The sequence below is a fragment of the Taurulus bubalis genome (genome assembly GCF_910589615.1).
Source record: "Taurulus bubalis genome assembly, chromosome: 1".
Taxonomy (NCBI): Eukaryota; Metazoa; Chordata; class Actinopteri; order Perciformes; family Cottidae; genus Taurulus; species Taurulus bubalis.
Genome location: NC_136589.1, coordinates 23,710,390 through 23,734,857, shown reverse-complemented (window position 1 = coordinate 23,734,857; position 24,468 = coordinate 23,710,390). Strand labels below are relative to the sequence as shown.

At 43.0% G+C, this 24,468-nt stretch overlaps 1 protein-coding gene across 1 annotated transcript in view; it reads left to right on the top strand.

Moving 5' to 3' along the window:
* Positions 1–11,630: 11,630 nt before the first annotated feature.
* col15a1b (collagen, type XV, alpha 1b) overlaps positions 11,631–24,468 on the top strand; it is a gene marked incomplete at both ends in the record, with an annotated part of 28,307 nt that continues 15,469 nt past the window's right edge. Inside the window, 15 exons of the mRNA XM_079228913.1 lie at positions 11,631–12,030; positions 15,577–15,764; positions 16,459–16,668; positions 17,040–17,192; positions 19,437–19,511; positions 20,113–20,205; positions 20,796–20,910; positions 21,360–21,400; positions 21,503–21,685; positions 21,871–21,897; positions 21,988–22,050; positions 22,171–22,248; positions 22,333–22,395; positions 22,485–22,634; positions 23,701–23,865. Coding sequence (XP_079085039.1) covers positions 11,631–12,030; positions 15,577–15,764; positions 16,459–16,668; positions 17,040–17,192; positions 19,437–19,511; positions 20,113–20,205; positions 20,796–20,910; positions 21,360–21,400; positions 21,503–21,685; positions 21,871–21,897; positions 21,988–22,050; positions 22,171–22,248; positions 22,333–22,395; positions 22,485–22,634; positions 23,701–23,865 — 2,004 coding nt within the window. The remainder of the gene's footprint in view (positions 12,031–15,576; positions 15,765–16,458; positions 16,669–17,039; positions 17,193–19,436; positions 19,512–20,112; positions 20,206–20,795; positions 20,911–21,359; positions 21,401–21,502; positions 21,686–21,870; positions 21,898–21,987; positions 22,051–22,170; positions 22,249–22,332; positions 22,396–22,484; positions 22,635–23,700; positions 23,866–24,468) is intronic.

Here is a 24,468-nt window from a genome sequence, read left to right as displayed (position 1 = left end):
AAATACCATTTTGCTCCTGCCGTTCCGAACAATAGTGAATTTTGTGGTGCTACTCCAGTGGGCGCACGTCAATAGATGGAACTCTGCCAGAGGGGCTGCGGACGGAACACGATGAGATAATATTTTCCTGTCACATTTCTCTGAAGCTTGTCTTTCATTCCGGGCCATCCGGCTTGAGACCCGGGAAGGAATCCCCCTGCCCCAATCACTGTGCCTCCCATGTGTTTCATTAACATTCGTATTTGGAGGAGGAGAGAGTCGATGCGGGAAGCAATGAGAGGTTATTTGCACTACGCGACAACACTTGCAGCTGAGCAAACATCCCCAACACCCCACACGCATACACACACACAGAGTCTCACATTCAATGCCCTGTGCCCTACACACGCATAATCAGGTCATAAACAGATGTAAATAGTGTAGCAACTTGTATCTATGATACCACTTTTTTTGATTTTTTTTTGATTGACCGGCTTGGTTGGTTGGGTACAAATCAGATCATCTCAAATGATCCCTGTCTGCTCTCAGAAAGCATGAACATAACATTACTGTAATCTCAAAGAATGTTTTAAGGCATTGTCTGAAATAAAGTTTACAGTATTACAGAAAACCTTTCTAGAGGTTAAGGAAGAATGCTACATTTCATGGCACATTTACTAGTTTTCATATACTAATGGGATCAGCTACACAAAACAAAGAAAAAAGAAATGTCTGGGGTGAAAGCAAGGACACTTTATGTAATGGAAACTGCCCTTCTGCAGATCCATCCCCGACCTCCTAACCGCTCTAAACAATGCATTCTTCTATCTCAATAATGGTGTAGGCCTTGCAGTGTGGCATAGAGCGAACATCTGTGTGTGTGTGTGTGTGTGTGTGTGTGTGTGTGTGCGTGTGCGTGTGTGTGTGTGTGTGTGTGTGTGAGTGTGAGTGTGAGAGTGAGAGAGAGAGAGAGTGTGTGTTCAAAGTCAGAAGTTCATCCGCAACGTTAGCAGACTCAAAAGCTTACTGTGTTAATAACCTGTGGATCGGCAGGCAGCCTGTGAGCCATTAAGCCAATTAGCCCTCATGTTGCGGAGTCCATGCTGCACTCACGCGTCACTTACCGTAAGACGGTTTTAACTTCATTTTATGGCAGAAGTAAACATTAGTTTTTTGCAACAGCCACTAAACCATTCAATCAGAACATGATTGAGATCTTGATATTTAAATTGACCTTAAAGCTGCACTTATCCATATTTTTATTTTTAGAAATAATTGAATGACTTTGTGTTATATGAGAATAGATTGCCAAGTGACGAATTAACGTAAAAATGATCAGCCAACTCTGTGTTTTCGCTCAGCTTTAAAGAGATTTTAGCATCTTTCAGCTTACTGTTTTGGTTGAGTCTCACGGCTCTCATCAAGTTAGCAACTTTAGCTATTGAACTTTGCGGAGCACTTAGCAGCTAGATAGATATTTTGCAGATATTGACCGCAGGAGTTGGTTGAGACAAAAACGGAGTTAATAGGAGTGAGTGAGGTGAGTGAGGGTCAGGGTCTAAAATTAACAAGGTGGACAGAAACACAACTACAAATATATGCAAATGTTGCTACACGTCAACGTGCTTCGTTCGCTTTTTGCTTTGCCTGTAAATTGCCAAACAGAGAGAGACTATATCACTTTTGACAGAAGCTAAAAAAATATTCCTTTTACAAATGAAAAGTTAAATCCATTAGCAATAAAAGGCACTGTCGCTCAGTTCAATAAATCAATGTTTTGCTGCCTTACCTGGCGGTGTGACGAGTAGTTTACGGTATCGCTAAAGTTAGCTAACCGAGATAGATATAGCTGTATAACTGTGTCTTGTGTCTTCAGCAGGATGAGTGGTCCATGTAATGTTTGAGACCTCGAGTTAAAGCACACACTGTCCACTCGGTAACGTTGAGATACTCTGTTGTAATCTGTTAAAATAATGAAGGTTAGATAAACTGAATTTGCAAGTCACATTCCGGACTTGTCGGCTGTGTGTCTATCTGAGGCCCCGTGACTTCTCTAATGGGATTCACTGGATGTCTGCTCCGGTCATTATCCAAAAATGTCCTAATCTTGGCGATGTGGGTTTTCATCAAAAGCATGCAGGTCGGAAATTAATTTAACAGTTTGAGAGATTAACGGGGGAGTTTGTTAGTGCCACTTTCCCCTCAGATAGATTTATGTTCAGTTTTTTTTTCCCAAACTGGTGATCCACTGCCAGAGATGAAATAGCCGTGTGCACACATTTGTATCCTCCAATACAAGACACAAACCCGTCTCTCGAGAGATCAGATAAGCGTATCAAACGTTTGGCCTGCAGCGTTCTCGTCTGGTGACTGTTGGTGTGTCCGTGTGTGTGTGTTTGGGGGCAAGTCAATTTTTTGGGTTAATCCTACCGACAGGGGTCAAGCTCTCTTCCTCTGATAACCTCTCTGACTCCCAATTTTCTCCTGTTTTCCTCCACTTATCTTTCCTCCTTTCTTCTCTTGAAGAAACTCCTGTCCGTGCCTGCTTCTTTTCTTTCCCACTCCCTTCCTCTGCACATCCTCCCCCTCTTGTCCCATGCTGCAGATTAACTTGTCACAAAAAGATTTTAATAGGAATACTAAAAAAAACAACTGTCACAAGGGTCGCTACTAAAATGATCACAAAAAGGACATAGATAAAAATGCTTCACACTGCTTTTACTGATGTTTCTGTGACCATTAGCAGAAACATCCCGCCACTCAAGCTGCATAAAATCTTTCAAAAAACTATTTTGATCCTCTGGGAAATGCAAAATGAACTTGAATGCAGCAGTGATAATAATCCAGAAACATCAGACTTTTACTTTTTATATTAAGTATCTAATGCTCATGATACGTTTACTTTACTCAAGTTTTGAATGCAGGACTTTTACTTGTAGTGGAGTATTTTCACAGTGTGGTATTAGTACTTTTTTTTAACTGAAGTAAATTATCTGAATACTTCCTCCATCACAGCAGGTGTGTATGGAGATGTTCCTCCAATCAGGGCTTAGTGGTTATATTCATTATAATCACTGACACTTTTGTGCTTTGGCCGTAGCAATCTGTTGTTTAAACTTCCTCGGAGGAGAACTGATGGAGGCTGATCTCTCCCAGGCTTCTCCGCCCCTTTGCCTGCAGGTAGTCCCCTTTGTCTTCATAGGGGTTGGAGGTTAAGCGAGAGGTTCAAAGAGTGTGAGGGTGAGAGAGAGAGAGAGAGAGAGAGAGAGTGTGTGTGTGTGTGTGTGTGTGTGTGTGTGTGTGTGTGTGTGTGTGTGTGTGTGCGTGTGTGTGTGTGTGTGTGTGTGTGTGTGTGCGCGTCATTGAGCATGTCTGCATCTGTGCACGTCTTAACATCATCCCCGACATTCCAGGCATGTCACGTACACAAAAGGGGATCTGATCAGACCGGCGGGTCCTGTCCCACTCACCAGATCCCCACTGAACCTTGACTGTGAGCAGCAGTGCTGCTGCCCCTCAGTGACGTAGCTGGAAACTGCATGTCGGGGGAACAAACCTCTACGCAAAAAACAACAGACTTTTTATGAAAGTTATGACATTTTTCCCAATACTTTTTCCTCCCAAAGACAACTTAGATGAGTAATAAAAATATATAATACTGAGTTATTTTTCCTATACTCTATGAATTGACGTCTTCATGATTTGTGTCAGTGTAAAGGGGTTGAGAATGTTATATTTTACTACTCCCTTCTGATTTTACTTGATGATATTCTCCTCTTTTGTTCTTTTATTCATTTTTTGTGCCTCATATGTGACTTTTAGCATCAATCACAGATCAAATCCGGATCGCAACCCAGTATTTTCCTGAAACAGTTCTGAATAGCAAAAATTTAAAAATGAAATAAAACACCCCTTTACTTACTCTTTACTATTGCCTGATGTTTGTGGCTTCAATGGTCGTGTCACACCGGCGGCTTCAGTGGCATAACGACACACCACCACAGGATGATGGCGCTAGCTTTTAGTGGGCCGAACAGCCCCTCTTGGCTGGGCTTTCCCATCAGAGTTTATAAATGTACTCACTTAACAACATTTCCTGACTGGACATGGCCTAGAAAAATGAAATGAAAACATGTTGTAGGAGGAGCGGAAGAGAGAAGGGGGGGTGCATGAGAAAAGCAGCGTTACAACACAGGCCTTATTGACTGCCGGCCTAGTAGCTGTACACGAGCGTCTGAAAATGTGTGTGTGGTTTACCGTTACCTGAGAACAGGTCTTCTCTGTTGACGTCTGCAGCCCGCCCACCCACGGTCTTGCCATATAGGGTAGGTTGAGAGGGTGTGTCAATCAAAAACCTACTGGGAGGGGGCAGGGGGGAATCAAATGTAATCCCACAACAGAAAAAGAAAACCCAACACAAAAAGCCCCTTTAAGGGACACATATGACCTTGTGCTTGGTCGACAGAACAAGTAACCAATGTCTTGAGAAACCCCACTTTGTTAGCATCTGTAGCGCCCAATAAATGAGTTCCTGTGTTGTTCTGGCACTAAATCACTGGCCGGTAGGCCAAAAACCTCTCTCGCTCCAATTGGCAGAGCGCACCAACTTGCACCCTCAAACGCACACGTAGGACTTCTGTACACACAAACAGGAATGAACTCATTCTTATGTAACAGCTTTGGACCGTCACAAGCATCTTTGAGCGGGACGATGGGTCTGAATTGGCTGTTACGGAAACACTTTGCTGTCTTTATTGCCGATACACCTTATAATTTGGCACAGTATGGGTAAATCATTGTGACTGTAATGAACTATTTTAAACATGTGAAATATTTTCAGGCAGTGGTACCCCACCCCGTGTTTTTCTCTGATGTACCCAACACATCCCTATCTCCTAAGTACCTCTTCATCAACACCACCCATCATGTAAAGTGTGCATTTTAAATGATTTCAAAGTGGATGTTATGTAACACACTTTATCAGTTAAATGCATTTAGGTGCACTTTTTCTTATAACTTACTCTAATTTGGTAGTTTCTATAAAGATAACATGACGGAGTTTAAACCATAGGCAGCTTGGTTTGATCGAGGCTGCAGTCGAATAGTCCTTTTTGGTTAGGAGCCTTCCTAACTGTGCCGGTCGAATTCTCTAAACGCAAAGGAGCTGCATGCTTCCTAACTTAGCTCCTTTAGCATAGGAAACACTGGACGTGCCTTTATGAAAGGAAAGGAGATAATGCCGACCCACAATTCCTTGCAGCGGCAACATTTAAAGTGACGTATCATTCGGCCAGTCACAAGAACTAACGATCATGACTGACAAACACAGATCATGTATATAATCATTAGCATAACTTGGAAATAAATATAAACAGAATAAACAGAATCAATAATCTGTTAAACTTGCTCGCAAACTACAGACGTTACGTTGCTGAAAACTGCTGTAAAGTGATGAAACCGCTGTATTTGAAATTCTCTCTGGTGTTGAACTGCAGCTTCAGCCCTCATTCTTTTATTTTATTTTACTTCAGTTATAGAAGCTTTAATGAAAGAGTGAAACCGGCGAGCTCTTGAGTCTGAGTCATGTTTCTGATTATCATCTTTTTAATCAACTATTTTGTCACATTACAATAAAACACTATCAAGTCAACACGAGTTGTGTGATGTTTCATCAACTGTTGTCTGCATATTTTTAGGATCAGATTATAATCTGCATATAAACCATAACAACATAAAGGGATATGAGACATTGCTAGTGTGAAAACCTATTTAATTCAACATGTTTGAAACTGAACAAAGAGACAGTTTAGTCGCTTTGTACTCTGTGAAAAATTATTTGGTTTCACTTTTATATTCCTTCTTTCATTTCTATTCCAACCTCGTTGATAAAGTAATACTTTGAACCTGGTTGTTTAAAATGTCTGCATGATGCAACACTGTAAGAACACACGGACAAAGTATTTAAGATGATCTTTATTGTAGTCCGAGATAGACTACAACATTGTAGTTTCACCGCTGCAGACTGACGTCACTAACAGGAGCCTGCCGTTGCATCATAACTACGTCACTTAGTGAAAGTGGAGTTGGATTTGCTAAACGCCGCGTTTGTCTTTTCCTAACTCATGAATTCTCCTTCCTATCTTTCCTTGACCCCGTGACGTTTTACACAGAGGTCAAATAAAAGTGCTTAGGGTTAGACGTAAGGAGGTACGTTTTTGACTATTTGACTGCAGCCCTAGTCTTTACGCAAGATGGTGTGTCGTACTATTTATGGCCACTGGGTGGTGCCAGAGTGCTATACTTTGTGAACAAGGTTTTGTTACAGGACCTGTGTGTCCACTTAAGTAGTCTCCTTTGTTGGGCTGGTTTTGTAGCTATTGACAATAGTAAGCTGATATGCAATCATATTTCTATGTTCCGATAATGTCCATCTAATAACTGCATGGAACCCAAATGTATAACATCCTTTTTATGGGCTAAGCATGTTTTAATTAATACAACCTGTAGGACATATTTCATATAATAATTTGACATGTTTATACAATGTTTTTTTTACGAATTTAGCGTCTCCCTCTGTCTCCCGAAGCCACTTAAGTGGTTGTTTTTGGCCAAATAAATTCCTATGATCTGCGTGTGATTGGCCGTGACAGTAAACCAATTAAAGTGTGTTGTTGGGGTGGTTGCTAGGTAGAGCGGCAAGTGAGAGAGAGAGAGGTGAAGGGTGATGGGGTTACTCTTCCTGGAATCCAGAGGCCCTAAATGGGGTCACCGTGTATAGAAAGAAAGAGGGACCGCAAAACAGAATATGGCAGCTTTTCAACAGCAACTGAACACGAAAGGGCCCACTTCCTTTTTTGTTATTTGGCGACACCTAATAGAAGCTAACGCTCTTGCATCCTGTCACTTGATTCATGCCCTTGGATATAGCCATTGGTTGCAAGTCTTTTTTTTGTATGTAAAGCTTTTAAAACATTACAAGGTTTAATTAATCCTTTACTTTTACTTTAGATTTGTATTTGCATTTTGTGACCGTCATTTACTTGGGGGTAGCTGTCCAAAAAGTACATTATCTGGACATGATTTTCGCTTGAAACATTAGAAAAAGTATTAACATTATCAACATAATGGGAAGAGGTTAAAAATGCATCTATTTGTGTTGCAGATATACAGTATCTACTGTAACCCCGCCCCATCCTGTCTTGTAATTCCATTTTGTGCCTGGAGAGGCGATAGTGAGTCACTGTCACGTCCAGTCTGTCCTCAGTCCCAATATGTTTCGGTGATTTGTTAATTTGTTAATTCATTCAATCCAAAGAGGCAGAAACGAGCAAACAACTTATTTTCGTCATCACCGCCATGAGGATAGTAACGTACTTCGCCAGAAGGAGATTGGGAGGCGGCTCCAGGAGACAGACCTTCAGTTGGCGGTTAAACTGGAGCAACTTCCACTATGCAGCCAGTGCAAACCCCATCTGATCCCTGAGGACTGCCACGTCACACTTTCTATGTTGCCGTTATGCAGGTTCGCGTTACCTGGCTGAATGAGAGTTGCTACAGCCAGTATCTGAGGGTCCGCCTCCAGAGCAACCTGCTCTCCAGCGGCTGGCATCAGAGAGGACGAAACAAAAATATGAGTCATTGTCTCGTTTCAACCACTTTGGATTTAATAAACAAACTTGCAAACAAACTTTTAAACCGTACAACCCCTGCAAGTGGCTCTTAGTAAACACGCAGGTGGCTGACTTAAACTAGCCACACGTGAAGATTATAAAATTGCTAAATTATTTTGACCGAACTCTCAAGAGTTCGGTCAAAATACCTATTTGGTAAAATTATGTGTAAATTGAACCAATTGATCAGAATCAGAATCAGCTTTAATGGCCATGTAAGTTTACACATACATGGAATTTCTCCTGACCCCCTCCAACCCATCCTCATCCCATCCCATTCCACATCCCCTTATCCCTGCTAATCCATGACTAATCAAGCCTCTCCCCCTGGGGGGTCTCTCCTCCCTCACCCGCTCTTTAAATCTTAAACCTATCATCTGCTCCATTAGAGACCACCTCAACCCTCTCCTCCCACGGCTGTTTATGTGTTAGTGTGCTCTGACCAGCACGGGCTCCCCAGGATCTGATCAAGATAGCGCTCGAAACCACAACCCCCCAGGCAAGGCAGCGTAGAAGAGAGAGCAATGGAGTGGAAGGTGATATCACAGGGATAAGAATCAGAAGTGGGAGTGCGACACATTTGGAGTCATAAAAGTATGTGAAACAATGATTCCCAACCAGGGGCCCTATAGCGCCACATGCACTCTATATGCTGATATCCTTGGACGCATACCTTTAGTTTCATGCGCAGTTATGTATTCTGATTTATAAACAACACAGCCAACGTGTCACGGTTATTGTCCATAGGGCTGAGCAACCAGCGAAAAACAATGTGTGTGTGCAGTCAACAAGCTTTCAGCTGAGACAAGTGGGCCATGGCGGACCTTTTCGCTGGCCTCAGCCAATCAGATTGTCCCTCTTTGCACACACTCAGAAAATACCAACCCAATGACCAAGCCAATCGCAGTGTGAATAGCGTGTTACACATTCAGCGTCTGAGATGCTTTGATCGCATCTCTGCGGCGGCACAAGTCAAGACGCTGCTCTGTTCCATCTTTTATTCTCATGAGTGACGTGAACCTTTTAGTATTATCTGAAAAGAAACAGTATCTATTAAAAAATCATGTCAAGCGTTTTGGTTGTTTTCTGTACTCTTTCGAATGGCATCCCGAAAGGCATCCCTTTGTCATCCCCAACATGGGGCCTCTGACCCTCTCTCTCTGGTCAGTCAGCTGCAGCAGAGAGAAAGTCCACTTTATAAATGCTTCCATCCAACCTTTTTTTTTTTTTTTTCCCCCAATCTTCGATCTTAATTTCAGTCAGGTTGCGATTATTTATTTTATGCATCTGCCCTTAAAAGTATAATTTGAACTTTTCGATATAAACGTGTGTTCTAACAAAAATAAATCTGAACCTAGAAATGAAGTGACTCTACATCAGTTCAGTAAAGTTTAATTTTATTCAATTCAACCAGCTGAGATGGGTTTACAGACGTCAAGCATTGTTCTCTCTACTGGCAACCAGGGGGCTACTCCTCTCGTTGCAAAAAAAAGAGAGTCTGATTGTGTAGAGAAATTACGTCTCTCTTGATTTATTCCCTCAGTAAACATTGTAAACATGAGTTTATGTCTCAATCTTTAGTTTCAAGTCTTCTTCAATACAGCATGATGTTCATTTAGTAAATTATGGTCCATTTAGAGTCACCTACCGTGTGATTGACAGGTCGCAACCACCGTCTGGGAGTTGCCTGTGTGTCCTTTCACAGTCAAGTTCATGAAAGTTAATTGTAACATGTTAGACGCCTAAAAATGTTTTATTCAGCGTGCGGTTGTACTTAGCTCCCCCCTCTCGCGTCCTTTCAGGTTGCAAAAAAAAAACAAGATGGCGACGGGCAAAATGCCAAACTTAAGTCTGGTTTCGTGTATGAAAATATTTTCACGGATCGGCCTTCATGGTGTGGGAGATAAATATAGCGTCATAAATATAGCGTCATAAATATGACGTGATGAAATTATACGACCGACATAAAAACAAATGTAAAGTTCATAAAAATACAACTCATTACGTCTAATTAGTGGGAGCCCTGAGCTTGTTTCTCTGCAACGAGAGGTCCCATCTCGGGGTGATGGGAGATATGACACCCAACGTATGTTTATTTTATGTCCAGTCTACTCCGTAACTTAAAACCCGCTTCACAAAGACAGGAAGTTGGAAATGGAAGCAGCGTTTCAGAGCTTTTTTGGCGATCTCAGGATATTCTGCCTTTTTTGCCTCTGCGTCTGAGCCTCTTGACATGTGTCAAGAGGCTTGCTAATCAATACATTTTTTTTTCATTCATTCATTCTGTCTGGCCCGGTACCAAGGGACCCACGGACCGGTACTGGGCTGCAGCCCGGTAGTTGGGATCCGCTGTGCTAAAGCATGTCCAAAACCTTAGTATGGAAGTGATTGCAATATTTCTGGTAAAACTATTTGGGGAAAAATACAGCAACAACACTACATTGTCATAAAGATCCCACAATGCAATGCGGTAGTGATGCCAGTGTTTATAGCAGACAATGGCTGACAGCTCTGTAACGTCAATAACGCTTTAATGTAAGTGTAAGTATAAGTTTGAACTTTCAAGGTGTAATATTTTGTATTATTTTTATTTTTTAATTAGATCAGCGAACAAATGAGTGTTTGGTCACAGTGCCACAGGGTACCATGGTCACGCGTCTCCAATTGGCTCTCTCAGGAAGTGACGTGGTCTTCACAGTTCAGTGCGTCCAAAAAGGTACATATTACCATTTTTCCACGTGAAGAATATTGTGTATTCAGTGGACACTAAATATAAAATTAAAATTAAAAAAAGAATGGATAGAGGCTTAGAAACATGAAGAAGAGAAATAGTATAATACAACGGTCATAATGATCTGTTTGAACATAACTCCACAATCACACATGTCAGTGAGCAAGAATAGACCCTCTTCTTCCTATTCTACTGTACATGTTTATAATGCTGTAAAAAAAAAAAGAACAGGAAGAAGGAATGGGCAGTGCATGCTTTAAATATATTTTTGGCCAATATGTTCAGTATATGTTACCTACAATCAGTATAATTAGTATTAATAGTGAAATCATTGTGCAGTTAATCCATTGCTTATGGGACAGCATAATTGCATCCCATTTTCCAAATTCCAGTCTACTCTTAAGACAAATGGCTGACTTCCAAGTTGTTGTGTTTTGTCCGATTAGGGATGAGGGAGTAATGCTTCACCTCATGTCCTTATGAAGGTGAATCCCTGCTAATACCTGTTCAATGTTCTCTGAACCCATTTATTGTGATTTTATATGGTACTTTGTTTTCTCACCTGATGCCTCATCATTAGTAGAGACCTACACAGAGGTTGAGACGTCAAGACGTTGCAGTGTTTTCCTCAAGGTGCTTTCATTTGGACATATCTGCTGTATTAGCTGCTCAACACAGCACTGTGAAGGTTATCCTAAATCTGTGTTTTATTGTTCATTAGACCTGACACGCTATACATTAGGGGTGAGGGGTAGGCCGAGAGGCCGCAAGTATACGACACAGAACATACACCCACACAGATGGGGGGAGGAGGAGGGGGAGGGAGTAGTGAACTAACTCTCTAATCTGCCTGTCTGAGAGAAAAAAGGGGAGAGAAAATCAAGTCTGCTTTGTGGAGTGGAGTGCCAGAGGAGGGGGAGTCGGTAATTACACAGGCAGAGACGAGGGGAGGGAGGGGGGGGTGAGATGTCAGGCAGTTAAAAACGGGGCCAGAGACGGACGGAGAAAGGGAGGACTTGACGAGGAGAGAAGAAAAGAGAGAGAAAAGAAGAGGGGAGAAGAAACAGCGAGACAGCAAGAAGCTCAACAGGTCGTCCGCTGACTATTTCTTGCGCCACTGGATCTGCTGGACTAGTGAGGTTAACTTGCATGTGCATCCTCTCAGAGCAGGAGACTACATGCCCATTTGCACGTGTTGCAGTTGACGAGCTCTGCGTTTTTTGTACATTCATGCGAGCCATAGTCGGAGGATGGGAGCCCCTCGCCTCTCTCTCGCGCTCTTCCTCCTCCTCTCCTCTCCCGTGCGGGCCCAGTGGTGGAGTTTCTTCTGGGCGAACCCTAAAACCAGCACTAGCTCTGCTCCTCCCTTCATACTTCCTTCCATCCCTTCTCCATCCATCACTTCCCTGGGCCCTCCTGGCACCCCAGGGGCAACTGAGTGGGTGGCAGTGAGGGATGAAGGGGTGACCGGGAAGGCTTCGGCGGGCAGCACTCTGGCGGAGGGTTTGCTTCTGACCCCTACGCCCAGCCCAAGGGCGTCGATCCTCGGCCGCAGCACTGCAGAACCCGGGCCGCTGCGTCCGGAGGGGGACGCGGGCAAAGGCAGCAAAGCCAGGGCCCGATACAAAGCACTGAAACACTGGAAGAGCGGTGAGTGTTAAGAGAGGAGAGACTTTTTAAAAAGTGTAGTTTTAAGAGAAGCGATGTCTGCCAGCCACCATAACTTGAGGTAAAAAGTGCCTATGAGTTGCAAGACATTAAATCAGAAAGCCTCAGATGTAAACTACACAGTATTTCATTACTTTAAAAAACAAAGATTCAGGAAAATTAGTTTGTAATTTGTGTAGTAGAAATGTTTTCCTATCTTGTTCATCATCTCCCAGGTTGGGAACTGACTGGATTTGACTATTCTGTAACAACACAATCACACAACCTGTCCAAGCAAGGGCCAGTTTGCAGAAAAGAAAACGTCAAAAATATTCTTTAACCTGTTCCCATCAATACATTTTTTGTTTTCCACTTAGAGGCAGCAGAAACAAGTAAACCCAACATAGTAGCACCTTATAAACTACACATGTATATACACAATGCAACACCTGATGAAATAAGTGAAAAGTGGCGCTCTTTGATGACTGAATCAATATTTCCACATTTACAATGGATCAAATCCCTAAGTGTCCTGCAAAGGTGGGTTTGCCACTACAAGCAACCCACCTTTGCAGGACACTTAGGGATTTGATCCATTGTAAATGTGGAAATATTGATTAGTGCACCCAAGACACTGTCACACATAAATCCTATCTGTAAAGAAAATAGTGCTTTGCGTCAACACATTATTCAAGAGAAAGTGAGTGAGCTTTTTAACCATCAATCCAGCATATTTTTGAGCCTCAGATAAGTCATCAAGCCATCATGTCACGCAAATCGGAACAAAAGTGGTTATTTCTGCAGCGTGTGCTGGTAATGTGACACACATTAAATCCGTGGGCAGCGGGAAGCCTTTTGTGTGTCGCAACAGGGTCAAGGTGGGTTTAAAAGGTTATATGTAGCAAAGCTATAGGGGGGTGTTGTTAATATTGGTCTTGTAAGTCCCCGCAAGCTGATCAAGCATCTATGCGGCCAACATGACGAGGATTAGGTTCAGGAGGATGGAGTTAGTGTGGAAAAATGTGACGCGAAATGACTCAGATGGAGATCAGATGACCGACGGACTGTTTGATTTGGCGACATGAATGCAATGGGCTTAGAGACCCATACAGTTTGAAGCCTGACTGACCACCGGGCTGTCGTATTGATAGCCTGACTCAAGAACGAGCCAAAGAGTGCCGATTCGATTCAGTGATCAATAAATCCTCAGAAACATATTGATCAGAAATACGTTTTTACAAGATGTTTATGTGAAATCTTTTTCATGACAGTGTAAATGAAGTTGAAGCATTTACTCTTAAAACCATACCACATGATGTCATTAGAGTGGAATTAGACCACCGGCCTTTCTATAGGCATGTGCGTGTGTGTGTGTGTGTGTGTGTGTGTGTGTGTGTGTGTGTGTGTGTGTGTGTGTGTGTGTGTGTGTGTGTGTGTGTGCGTGTGTTTTGTGCGCGTCTCCAGTGGCGAAAAGCAACGTTTACTCAAGAATTGCACTTATCTCCCGTTGTTTTAGGTATTGTACTTAACTTGAGTACTTCCATTACTTCTACTACTACTACTTCCATCCACCCCACTTAATTTCACTTAGTGGAATAAGATTTTATGCACACAAGATTTTCAATCGTGGTGCATTTTAGATAAATATGCTCAGTAAATGTTAAGATACATTTGACTGAAAGTACCTTTGTAACATGTTCTGACATGAATCTGGACTTTCACTTAAATTGATGCATTTTAACGTGTTGGTATTGTTAAAAAACAGGTTTGGGGCTATTCTGGGGCAGTGGGACCAGCTCCAGAATGCTACATTAATAGATTACTGACATCTTGTAAAGTCAATTTGATTCCTCGCAAACGGTTGTCTATTTACACGTCTATGAGACTTCTAGTCCGAGCACCATAAGCATTTATTTGGAGTTCTGTTTGTCGATACCTGATGAATGTGTGTCCATGATTGACTCTCCTTTGAGCTCTGGTCTGGTCTCCACCAACTCCCGGGGGAAACGTATGGCTCTAGAGCCGCTCAATGATCCACAATGTTCACCAGCTCATGGCAAAGCGTCACACTTTCGTTGCTGTCATGGTCGTGGAATTCCTGATTTGCTGTGATTAAGCTACTTCTTTATATTGCAAATTGATTAATAAGATTGATTTCTGAGGTATTTATTAACAAATGATTCATGGAAAGCTACTAAACTACCAACTAAAGTTTTTCTACAGGTTACTTTAATGCTTTAAACGCTTTGTAGATTTGTAGATATCGTTTTTACAAAATGCGAAAACGTTTGACCACGAGGTAGGCCTCAAACAGGACTAGATTATTGAGAGATTTGGAGTTACCCTTTCTCACAAACCCATATATTTGACCCCCCCCCCCCTCGCTTTTTCTGGCCAACGTGGACCTTGAGAACTCTGGACAGCAGGATCAACGTGGACATGGATCTCTGTCTTGAAATGGCATCCATCCAAGTCATGACCGGTAATCTCCACCAGGTCGCTGCTGCTGCCAAGTCCTTCTCAGAACATGTTCCAACGGCAACACGTCGGCTGCTATATTTTCAAACTTGTGTCTCTCACGGTGCAGGAATGAAAAGTCAAACTCCTGTAGACGCCGGCCAATCGGACAGCACGCTGGTTGCATCATGAGCTCTCTCAGAGCAATGGCGTCTGTTCCTTTTCAGTATTTATGGACCACTAATGACTTTTCATCTGGACCGATAGAGGGGGCAACTTTGGTGTGTTTCTTTTGTGTGAGCGTATTTGGTTTGCACATCTTGAGTGCCCACCTGTTTGCGACGTTAAACGTGTAAATGTGCAAAACTTCACTTCTAGGGGCGTGATTGGCGCGCCAGAAGCCAAATGCCCTCACACAGACACACTCCTTCAACCCTCTAATCAGGTACGCTTCCAGTTGTCGGACGGACAAATTAAAGACCCCCAAATGTTGGCATGTCTGTTCTGGTCTGGGGTTTGTGCGTTCACGTGGGCGAGATGTGTGTTTGATGTGTGCCCAATGCATACAAATGCATTTTTATATGTGTGTGTGCAGGTGTGTGTGTACGTGACAGATATATGTAGCAGGAGTGATCCTGGCTGGAATGCTGAAGGTGAGAGTCAGAGCCACGGGGGACGGACTCCTTAGTGAGGGAATCAGGGGAATGTGAAGCCATCTTTTCACTTACACACTGAATACTCCTAATTGCCGGCCATAGTGTGTGCACTTCTGTTTTCGGAGGATTATGTCCATGCGGGGCAGAGCAGCCAAGTGTGCGCGAGTCCGGATCAAATCAAGTCAAATTAAAGCCGTGTCAAGATGATTCCCGGGAGCCTCTCTTCTGTGTCTCGTGGATTTAAAGACACGAAGGTAGCATGCGAAAAGGAGCCGGTTCCCACTGACGTCAGCTGGAACGGCTGCTGTGCATCTCGGGCGCACGGTTCACTCATGGGTGGATGTTTGGGTCAAGAAAAGAAGGGAAAAAAGATGTGTATCTGTTACTCCTTCATTGTTCATTGTTTCCAACATATGGTTATCTCTGTGTGCGTCAGAGCAAGGCTCAGGAGGTCACCTGGACCTGACGGAGTTGATTGGCGTTCCCCTCCCTCCCTCCGTCTCCTTCGCTCCCGGCTATGAGGGCCTGCCGGCCTACAGCTTCGGGCCCAACGCCAACATCGGCCGCCTCACCAAGACCTTCGTGCCAGGGTCCTTCTACAGGGACTTCGCCATCATCGTCACGGTATGCTGTACTTTATAGTATACTGAGTTAAAATGTGATAGCATGCTGCATATAAAGCCATGTTAACCCTTTTTATTATTATTTAACAGGGTGTTTAAAAAGTTGAAAGTACAGAAGCCCTAAAGGGACATTATTCACGCAACTTTTTTATGTTGTTATCGCGAGATTTTGTATCTATAAGAGAAGTCTTCAACTCAAATGTATCGGCCATTGTCAGGAACTATTATTATTTTGTTGACAGCAGCCAAAGATCAAAGACTAAAGTCATTTTCCTCACAATTCTGTGGTATTTTCTCATCAATTTATTAGGGACACAGGTAACATGCTTTAGTCACAGCCATATATGTATTATGTATGTACACTATAGTCACATCGGTATCTTTACACTAATCTTTATGGTTAAGGTCATGTTATGTCTCCACTACATTTTTATCCTACAGCAAGAATCCATATCCAGGAACCTTCTCTATTTTCAGATTTTTATTTTTATTTTGTCTTTAACTTGCATACTCAGACATAATTAATAACCATTTAGATCTGTAAATGCCTTCTGTGATACCCATTCCAAATGCCCCTGGGACTTCTTAGGCTCTCTGCCTTGCGTATTAATATGCCCAATGGTATAATCATATGGAGAGAGATGCCAAAGCAAAACCCTTTGGTGACACTCAGATGTCTTCTGCCTTTGCTCCAGGTGCGTCCGGCCACTCAGAGGGGAGGCGTCCTTTTCGCCATCACCGACGCCCGTCAGAGGGTGGTGGAGCTGGGTCTGGCCCTCACTCCGGTGCGCGGGGGCCTCCAGAGCATCTTACTCTACTACACTGACAGGGAGCAGGCCTCCCACAGCCACAAGGCCGCGACCTTCAGTGTCCCGGACATGACCGACCAGTGGACACGGTTCACGGTGACGATTACGTTCTGCACATGAGAGACATTCAGCTGATACAGACATTTGTATTCAATATTTTCATGCTCCACCTCAGTGAAGAAAAAGGCAAATGTGTTATATTTGTAACCTTTGCATTTAATTATTTTATTCACGTTAAAAAAGGCATAGGTATTGAACCTTTGAGGGTATATCATGTTGCAAAGACTGACATAATAAGCAAAAAAAGAAGAAGAAAAAAAGATAATTTTATCTCAAAGAAGGACCATGTCATCTTCACATTATCAGTTTTCAAAAATACAAGGACAAAAACTTAATTTTATTGACAACCATGAGAAGCTCCATGACAAAACTAGACATCAAGTAACTGTATGTGTCCCGCCCATCAGGTGGTGGTGGAGCATGAAGAGGTGCGTCTCTACATGGACTGCGGCGAGGCCGAGAGGACCACCTTCCACCGGAGGCCCGATAGTCTCAACTTCTCTCACAACTCGGGCGTCTTCGTAGCCAATGCAGGCAGCACGGGACTTGACAAGTTTGTAGTAAGCGAATAAAGATCCACTGAACGTAGTGGAGGTCAAGGAGGTCAAGGAGTTTTACTCTGCAGAAAGGGCAAAGGAGAGGGAGAAAGAATGAGGCCTGTGTCAATATCAGTGTGTGAGGTTGGCCTCAGGATTGTGTGTGTGTGCGTGTGCGTGTGCATGTGCGTGTGCGTGTGCGTGTGTGTGTGTGTTCTGGCTTCTCATTACCACGAAACAGAGTCTGCCCTCAGTCTGTCTCCTCTGGAAGCTTCTCAGCATCCAGGCTATACTGACACAAGTTATACTCTGACATTTATGCAAAATACTGACAATTTTACTTTTATTTTCAGTATCCTGTTGCGTATGCAAAAAGTAGATACAAAAAGATAATGCTGCATGTGAATGTTTTCACCATTTCAAATGTATTGGGTTGTGGGTATTGAAGTGCCAGACAACCACCAGAAAGTGAACAGAAATGAATTGATGATACAACAAATACATTTTTCATACGTTCTCGTATGAATGTCCGTGAACCTGTGAGGGCAACAAAATTATTGGATTAGGGTTGAGAAAGATATCGTAGTTTGGGTTAAATGTACGTACGTTGCGGTTATTAAATACGTACGTTGTGTCAGAAAAGTCAGTTAAACTAAGTCGTTGTGACTCCACCTCCCTAAGTGCACTTAGTGTATCTCTTCATAGCGCTACACCTGAGGCAGCCCTGTTCGTCCCGGCTCATGGTTAAGTGGGTCATATACAAAATTGAAGTGGGAACAGTGCACAGCAGAAAGACATCACCTCTCCCAGCCTCTGCACAGTGGCAGTGATACACTTTTAAAATGAATAAAATAAATAATGATACACAAACTGACAAACACTTGAGTGTGGCGCCTGAGTGCTTTATCCTCACGTCTTGTCTACATTGCCTCCACTTGTTAACATAGGTCGTAAAATGAAGCATGATTCTGCAACTTATGGACTACTTTTCGTTCATATTTACTGAGGATTTTTTTGAGGGGGCGGGACAACATCTTCTTCTTGAAATGTAAGAACTGGAACCAATCACCTGCAGAGTAATAGTAATACCACTAATGGTGCCTCTATCCCCAAGCTAGTGCTGACGGAGCACTGAGACCAGGGTGCGCAACCAACTTTCCAAAGTCCACACGCATCAAATGCCATCCACATTGGGAGATGCGGGGTCAAAATGTCATGACCGCCTCCGGTGCAACTTCATGAGTTTCCTCTGGAGCATGTTTTACTCTACAAAGCAATAGAAGATCAGAGAGAGAGAGAGAGAGAGAGAGAGAGAGAGAGAGAGAGAGAGAGAGAGAGAGAAAGAGAGGGGAAGTAAGGAAAGGCCAGACATGGAGATGGGGGTATGGGAGTATGGGATTGGGGACAGGGGGGAGTAAGCGGCTGGCAGATGAGGAAGTCCGAGACGTCAACAAGCCTTAGTTGTGGTCAGATCAAGGGCTTGACTCGGGCCTTTGAGTCTGCCGCCATGTCAAGTATGAGGCTGTCGTAGGTTAAGCTCAAAGCAGTGTTCCAGGTGTGGGGGGTGTCTGTCAGCAGGAAGATTCCAAAGACATTAAAGACTCAACTACGACACCTCTCTTCCCACTGACATTATTACCTGAATTGCTCTCCGGTCCGTTTTCCACTCATTGACGCTCACAAAGGATAAATGCAAGCGACGGGTCCCTCGTTGCCATGGTGTGTGTGTGTGTGTGTGTGTGTGTGTGTGTGTGTGTGTGTGTGTGTGTGTGTGTGTGTGTGTGTGTGTTCCTCTGCTTTTTAAAGCCAGGATGTATATATATATATATATATATATATATATATATATATATATATATATATATATATATATATATATATATATATATATATATATATACACATAAAGTCCTTGTTTAGCTTTTTTTATTGGCATGTGACACATTTCCACACATTCTCTAACACTGACCATGTTCAGGTTTGTTACTTTGTGGCAGAAAACACATTTTCTCCAAGATGTTGTGCTAACTTGTGTTGTGTTGTACTTCATGTTGTACAGAAGATTAGCTTTATGTAAAGTGTGTTGATCTGGAGGATCCTGGTTGTAATGATGAATGATCAACATTTTGAAATAAGAGTGAAAGTCTGACTCCTGTAATGCCGCTCCTGTGTTCTCACCCAACTTTTCCTGAGTTGTTGCACCTGTCTAATCCATATCAGGTGTTTAGACTAGTTAGTCAGTTATCTAATCCTCTCTCTTTCGTCCAGGGATCCATTCAGCAGCTGGTGATAAAAGATGATCCTAGAGCAGCTGAGGAGCAGTGTGAAGACGATGATCCTTATGTGAGGAACACACACACACACACATACACACACACTCTCTCTCTCTCTCTCTCTCTCTCTCTCTCTCTCTCTCTCTCTCTCTCTCTCTATCTCTTTCAGGAAATCCCTATTTAGGTTAAAAACAGGATTTTCCTCTGGTGAGATCAAAGATCAAATATCATACACATCACTCAACAGTACCCTCTAGTGGTCAAATTATTTCACTGAACAAGAAAACTTAGATGCTGAGGATTGGTCCTCTTCTCCAACTGAATGATGAAATGAATAAACTGTAGCTGTACTCTGACAACTGTATTTCCTGCCCTCTGTAAGCGGCATAGGAAGTACTTTATACGTTATATGATTAAAGTTAGTAAGAGGAACTTTTAACCTCATTTCAGCAAGCAGCTGGAATTTTCAGAAGAGAAAATCAGAAATGTAATGTTTTCAGTTGAACGTTCTTTCCTTCTTTCATTATTTCCTTAATTATTTCATTTGTAACAATATGCATAACTGGCAAAACGTTGGTGACTGCATCTTTGGTTGAGATATTTTTTCTTTTTTCTGTTGTTGCTCTGAGCTTGTTTTCGTAAACCAACGCATGATGTGATGTTTGTCAAAGGCCTCGGGGTACACCAGTGGAGATGACGGTCTGGACGACAGAGAGGAGGAGATGATGAAGAAAACACATGAGAAAAAACATGGCACAGGACAGGTAAACTGGGGGGAGGGGCTTGGATTTGGTTGGTTGCATCACTGTATTAAATGGAAACATAGACGTGTTCTGCGTATGTCATATCTTTTAAATGTTCTGTACCACAAAATAGGTGTAGACCAGGGCTCTGAATGCAGTAATGACAGTTGCCAAAATATGCTGATCATCAACAAATTGCATTTGGTTTGTTGGAGTGGGGGTGGGGGGGTTCTGTATGCTTCTGCTCTGTTCCGGTATCTCCCTCGGCCGAGGAAGTCAGTCTGACCCCAAACATCCCATAATCAGTATTGACTTTAAAGCTTCAAAGAAAATGGTCCTTCAGAAGTTGAATAACTGTTGCCAGATATATATATATATATATATATATATATATATATATATATATATATATATATATATATATATATATATATATATATATATATATATATATCATAGATAGATGGATTGGCAACAGACAAATAGTTGAATTAAATTGAAGGTTTTCAGTTCCCTTGACTAACAATGTCCCACTCTGACAGGAATAATATTTTTTGATGTGGGTGGACATTCTTTTAAAGTGCACTCATCTTCTTGGTTTCCCTGAGGAGGCAGAGGACAGCGTTCCAGTAAGAGCTCCGCCCACTGAGGCTCCAGAGGTGGAGCTTGACGAGTACTCGGGTCACCAGACCCCAACAGAGGCCAATGAAGAAATGCTGATCAGAGGTCAGAATGAACCTTGATGTACAGTATTGTTTTTAATGTAACCGCTATGACGGTCTCTGGAGCCTTCGATGTACTTTAGTACCAGTTTACTGCTAGCCTTAACCGGGCCGGTGGTGGCCCATAAGCTGAGAGAGAAGCAGGCGCTTGATCCCGGGACGAGCGTGACTAACGTGGGCTGGGGAAATGAAAGAGTAGCACTCTGTCCTTCATTCTCAACCTCTCTTTGAGGACGATTACTGCTCCAATGTCCTGCCACTAACTGTACTGTGATATTAATGTGAATGTGAATATGTGAGTGATGCCAAACAATCAAATAAAAAGAGCATACTTAAATTATGATCAAGAATCCGTAAGGAGGCCTATGATATGCACATTGTCCTTTTATGATAGGAGCAGATGAGAAAATGTATTAAAGCAGCAACATTGATGATGTCACGTCCTGTGCACAGGGCCGCACCAGACGGAGGAGCCGGGGGAGAGGTCACGAGATGTGAGTTCAGACAGGGACCTTCTCACCAATCTATCAACATCCTACTTCTATTGTTGTCCATGTTGTCTCCACATGCTAACTTGATTTCATTTGACTGTCCAGGGTCATATCAGACATGGGTCAAAGGGAGAGCGTGGAGAGCCTGGACTCAGAGGCCCAACTGGCCTGCCCGGTCGCCCAGGATCCAGCCCCCTACCTGAGCAAGCTCAGCCTGGTCCAAGAGGGACACAGGGACCGCCAGGATCTCCTGGATCCCCTGGACTGTCAGGGAGAGACGGACAGCGGGTGTGTGTGTGTGTGTGTGTGTGTGTGTGTGTGTGTGTGTGTGTGTGTGTGTGTGTGTGTGTGTGTGTGTGTTTGTGTGTGTGCGTGTGTGTGTGTGTGTGTGTGTGTGTGCAAACGAGATAGAGGTATGGCTGAGTTCTTAAGATTCAATACTGATCTAAATCTCTCTCTCTCTCCCTTCACAGGGAAGCAAGGGTGATAAAGGAGATCCAGTGAGTCATCTTTCTCTTCTTCTGTCTCCTTTGTTGTGCTTTAAATATTAAATATCACATGCAATAACTCAAATGTGTTTTTCCACCCAGGGTCATAGAGGATCTCAGGGATTTACAGGTTTGGGTGGAGAAGCAGGACCTAAAGGAGAGAAGGTAGAGCTCACAAGTTGCAACTAATGACTTATTACGAGTGGACTCCTAATTTAACATCACTGTACCTGCATGTCACCAAACGCACTGTAAAATACAGACTCTTGCATTCCATCTCTGCAGGGAGACCGAGGACTTGGTCTACCAGGCCCTCCTGGCCTCCCTGGGACTCCTGGACCCCCCAGATCACGCAGTGTGCCTGTGAGTGTCACAGTAAATGCAGATGAGGGTTAAGCCTAGTTGGCAACCTGAGTGAAACGTATAACGTGTGTTGGTGTGTTACAGTATGGAGCGGATGCCCTGGGCTCTGGGTTTGAAGACCTGGACAGCGAAGCTGATCTCATCAGGGTGAGAGAGAGGCAGCAGAGGAGAGACGGGATAGTCGGAGTTGAGTTTAATTGGCACAGTGGAAATAATCAATCATCTCTTTCCACCAGGGTCACCCTGGTCTACCGGGGCCTCCTGGTCCTCCTGGTCCCCCGGGACCCCTGTCATCATCGGACACAGGGGAAGGCCTCTCTTCAGGGCATGCTGGACCACCCGGGGCTCCCGGCAGAGACGGGCTCCCAGGAAAACCTGGAATACCAGTAAGTCACCCGCATGAAAGACAAACACCAGATAAACAGAGGAACTGCAAACAACTGGCCATGTGACGGCCCCTAAGTATTGTTTCATGAATTCATTCTTCATATAGAGTCACGCAGAGGCACTCATGAATACATGGTCATGAATATTACATTAATTCCCCCTAATGCCTACACACTGGTCCTTTTAAGAACACTGTTTCAAAACCTATTGATTGTTGCAAATGCTGTTTCAAACAAATGATCCACTCCGAATGGAAAAGACATGGAGGGAAGATACTGAATACTTGATAGATAGATAGATGTATACTTTATTTATCCCCAAGGGGAAATTAGTTTGTCACAGTAGCAGCAACTTACACAGAAGACACACAAAAAGACACAAAAAATATCAGAAATGCAAAAAACAAAAGTAGGGCGTATTAATTTAGGAAATTAAACAATAAAGAAAGTGCAAAAATGCATGTAAAGTATGTGCAGTGTATATGAAGTGTATATAAGTATGCAATGACTAACTAGACAACAAAAGCGGTGCAAGGGCTATTTATGTTGATCAAACATTGTCTATATGACAATTTATATAACTCCAGCACAGTGTTGGCTATACATGTCTTCAGTCTTTCAGTTTTTAGCATCTATCAGGTATCAAGTTACGATATAAATACAAACTGAAGACATGGAGATGCCATTGAAGCAAAAAGAGAAGATGGGCTCTAAAATATGTTCAGATTTGCGATCTTTTCAACTCCGTTACTGACATGTGAATATGTTGCCTCTGCCTTTACCTTTTACTTGTTGTTGTTGTATTCCTGTCTGTATCATCATGGTGTACTGTCCGTCCTTCTCCTCCTCCACCTCCACCTTCTCCTCCAATTCAAAGTCACCTCTTGCTTTCAAATCATATTGTAGTGATCCATATTTGTGTGTGTCATGGCCGATTACCAGTCTGTCTTTCATTCTGGATTCTCCCTTTACCTCTGTGTGCCCCCCAACTCCCTCTCTATTTTCCCCCTCTATTTCTTCTTTCTTCATCTCCTCCACCAAATCTGTATTCCCCACTCTGTTTCAGATGTTTGATGAGGATTGGTTTAGTGGTTCTGGGCCCGATGATTCAGGTTTGAGCTCGGGGCTCTCCTATGACCTCGGCTCTGGTTTCAGCTCTGGGTTCAGTCCCGAATCCAGCTTTGCCTTTGGTTCTGGGCTTGACTTTGGGTCTGCTTGGGGTTCGGGCGAGGTATACATTTTCCCAGTTTGCTCGGTGATACCAGCAAACAATAAAAGGCAGTGTTCCGGTCAAACGCCTGAGTATTGAGGAAGCAACAATCTGAAACAATAATCTGTATTATAATCTGTATTATAATAATCTAATCTGAGACAATCATGATGCTTTATTGTTCTTTTATCTTGTTAAACCAATCACATCTGTGATACACACCAATTTTAGCTCTTTCCCAATACTCAGGACAATGATCGTACATTATCTCCAACCATGTTGTTTTATCTGCTGGCTGGCTGCCACAACGGGTTTGTGTGTGTGTGTGTGTGTGTGTGTGTGTGTGTGTGTGTGTGTGTGTGTGTGTGTGTGTGTGTGTGTGTGTGTGTCACTGCTTTCTTTGCCCCTTTATTAATCCCTCCTGGTGGCAGCCAATGTTACTGCTTACTGCATGAGCTGCTTTGTCAAGAACAAGCTTTGGTTTACTTACTTAGAGTTCAAATGTAATTTCCAAATTAAACATTTTAACATGAAGCGCAACTTTTCACGGGGAAGTGAACTCAAACATTTCTTGTAATCTTGGCTTGAGCTGCTACTTTGCCTTTTTTTTCATACGACATGGTA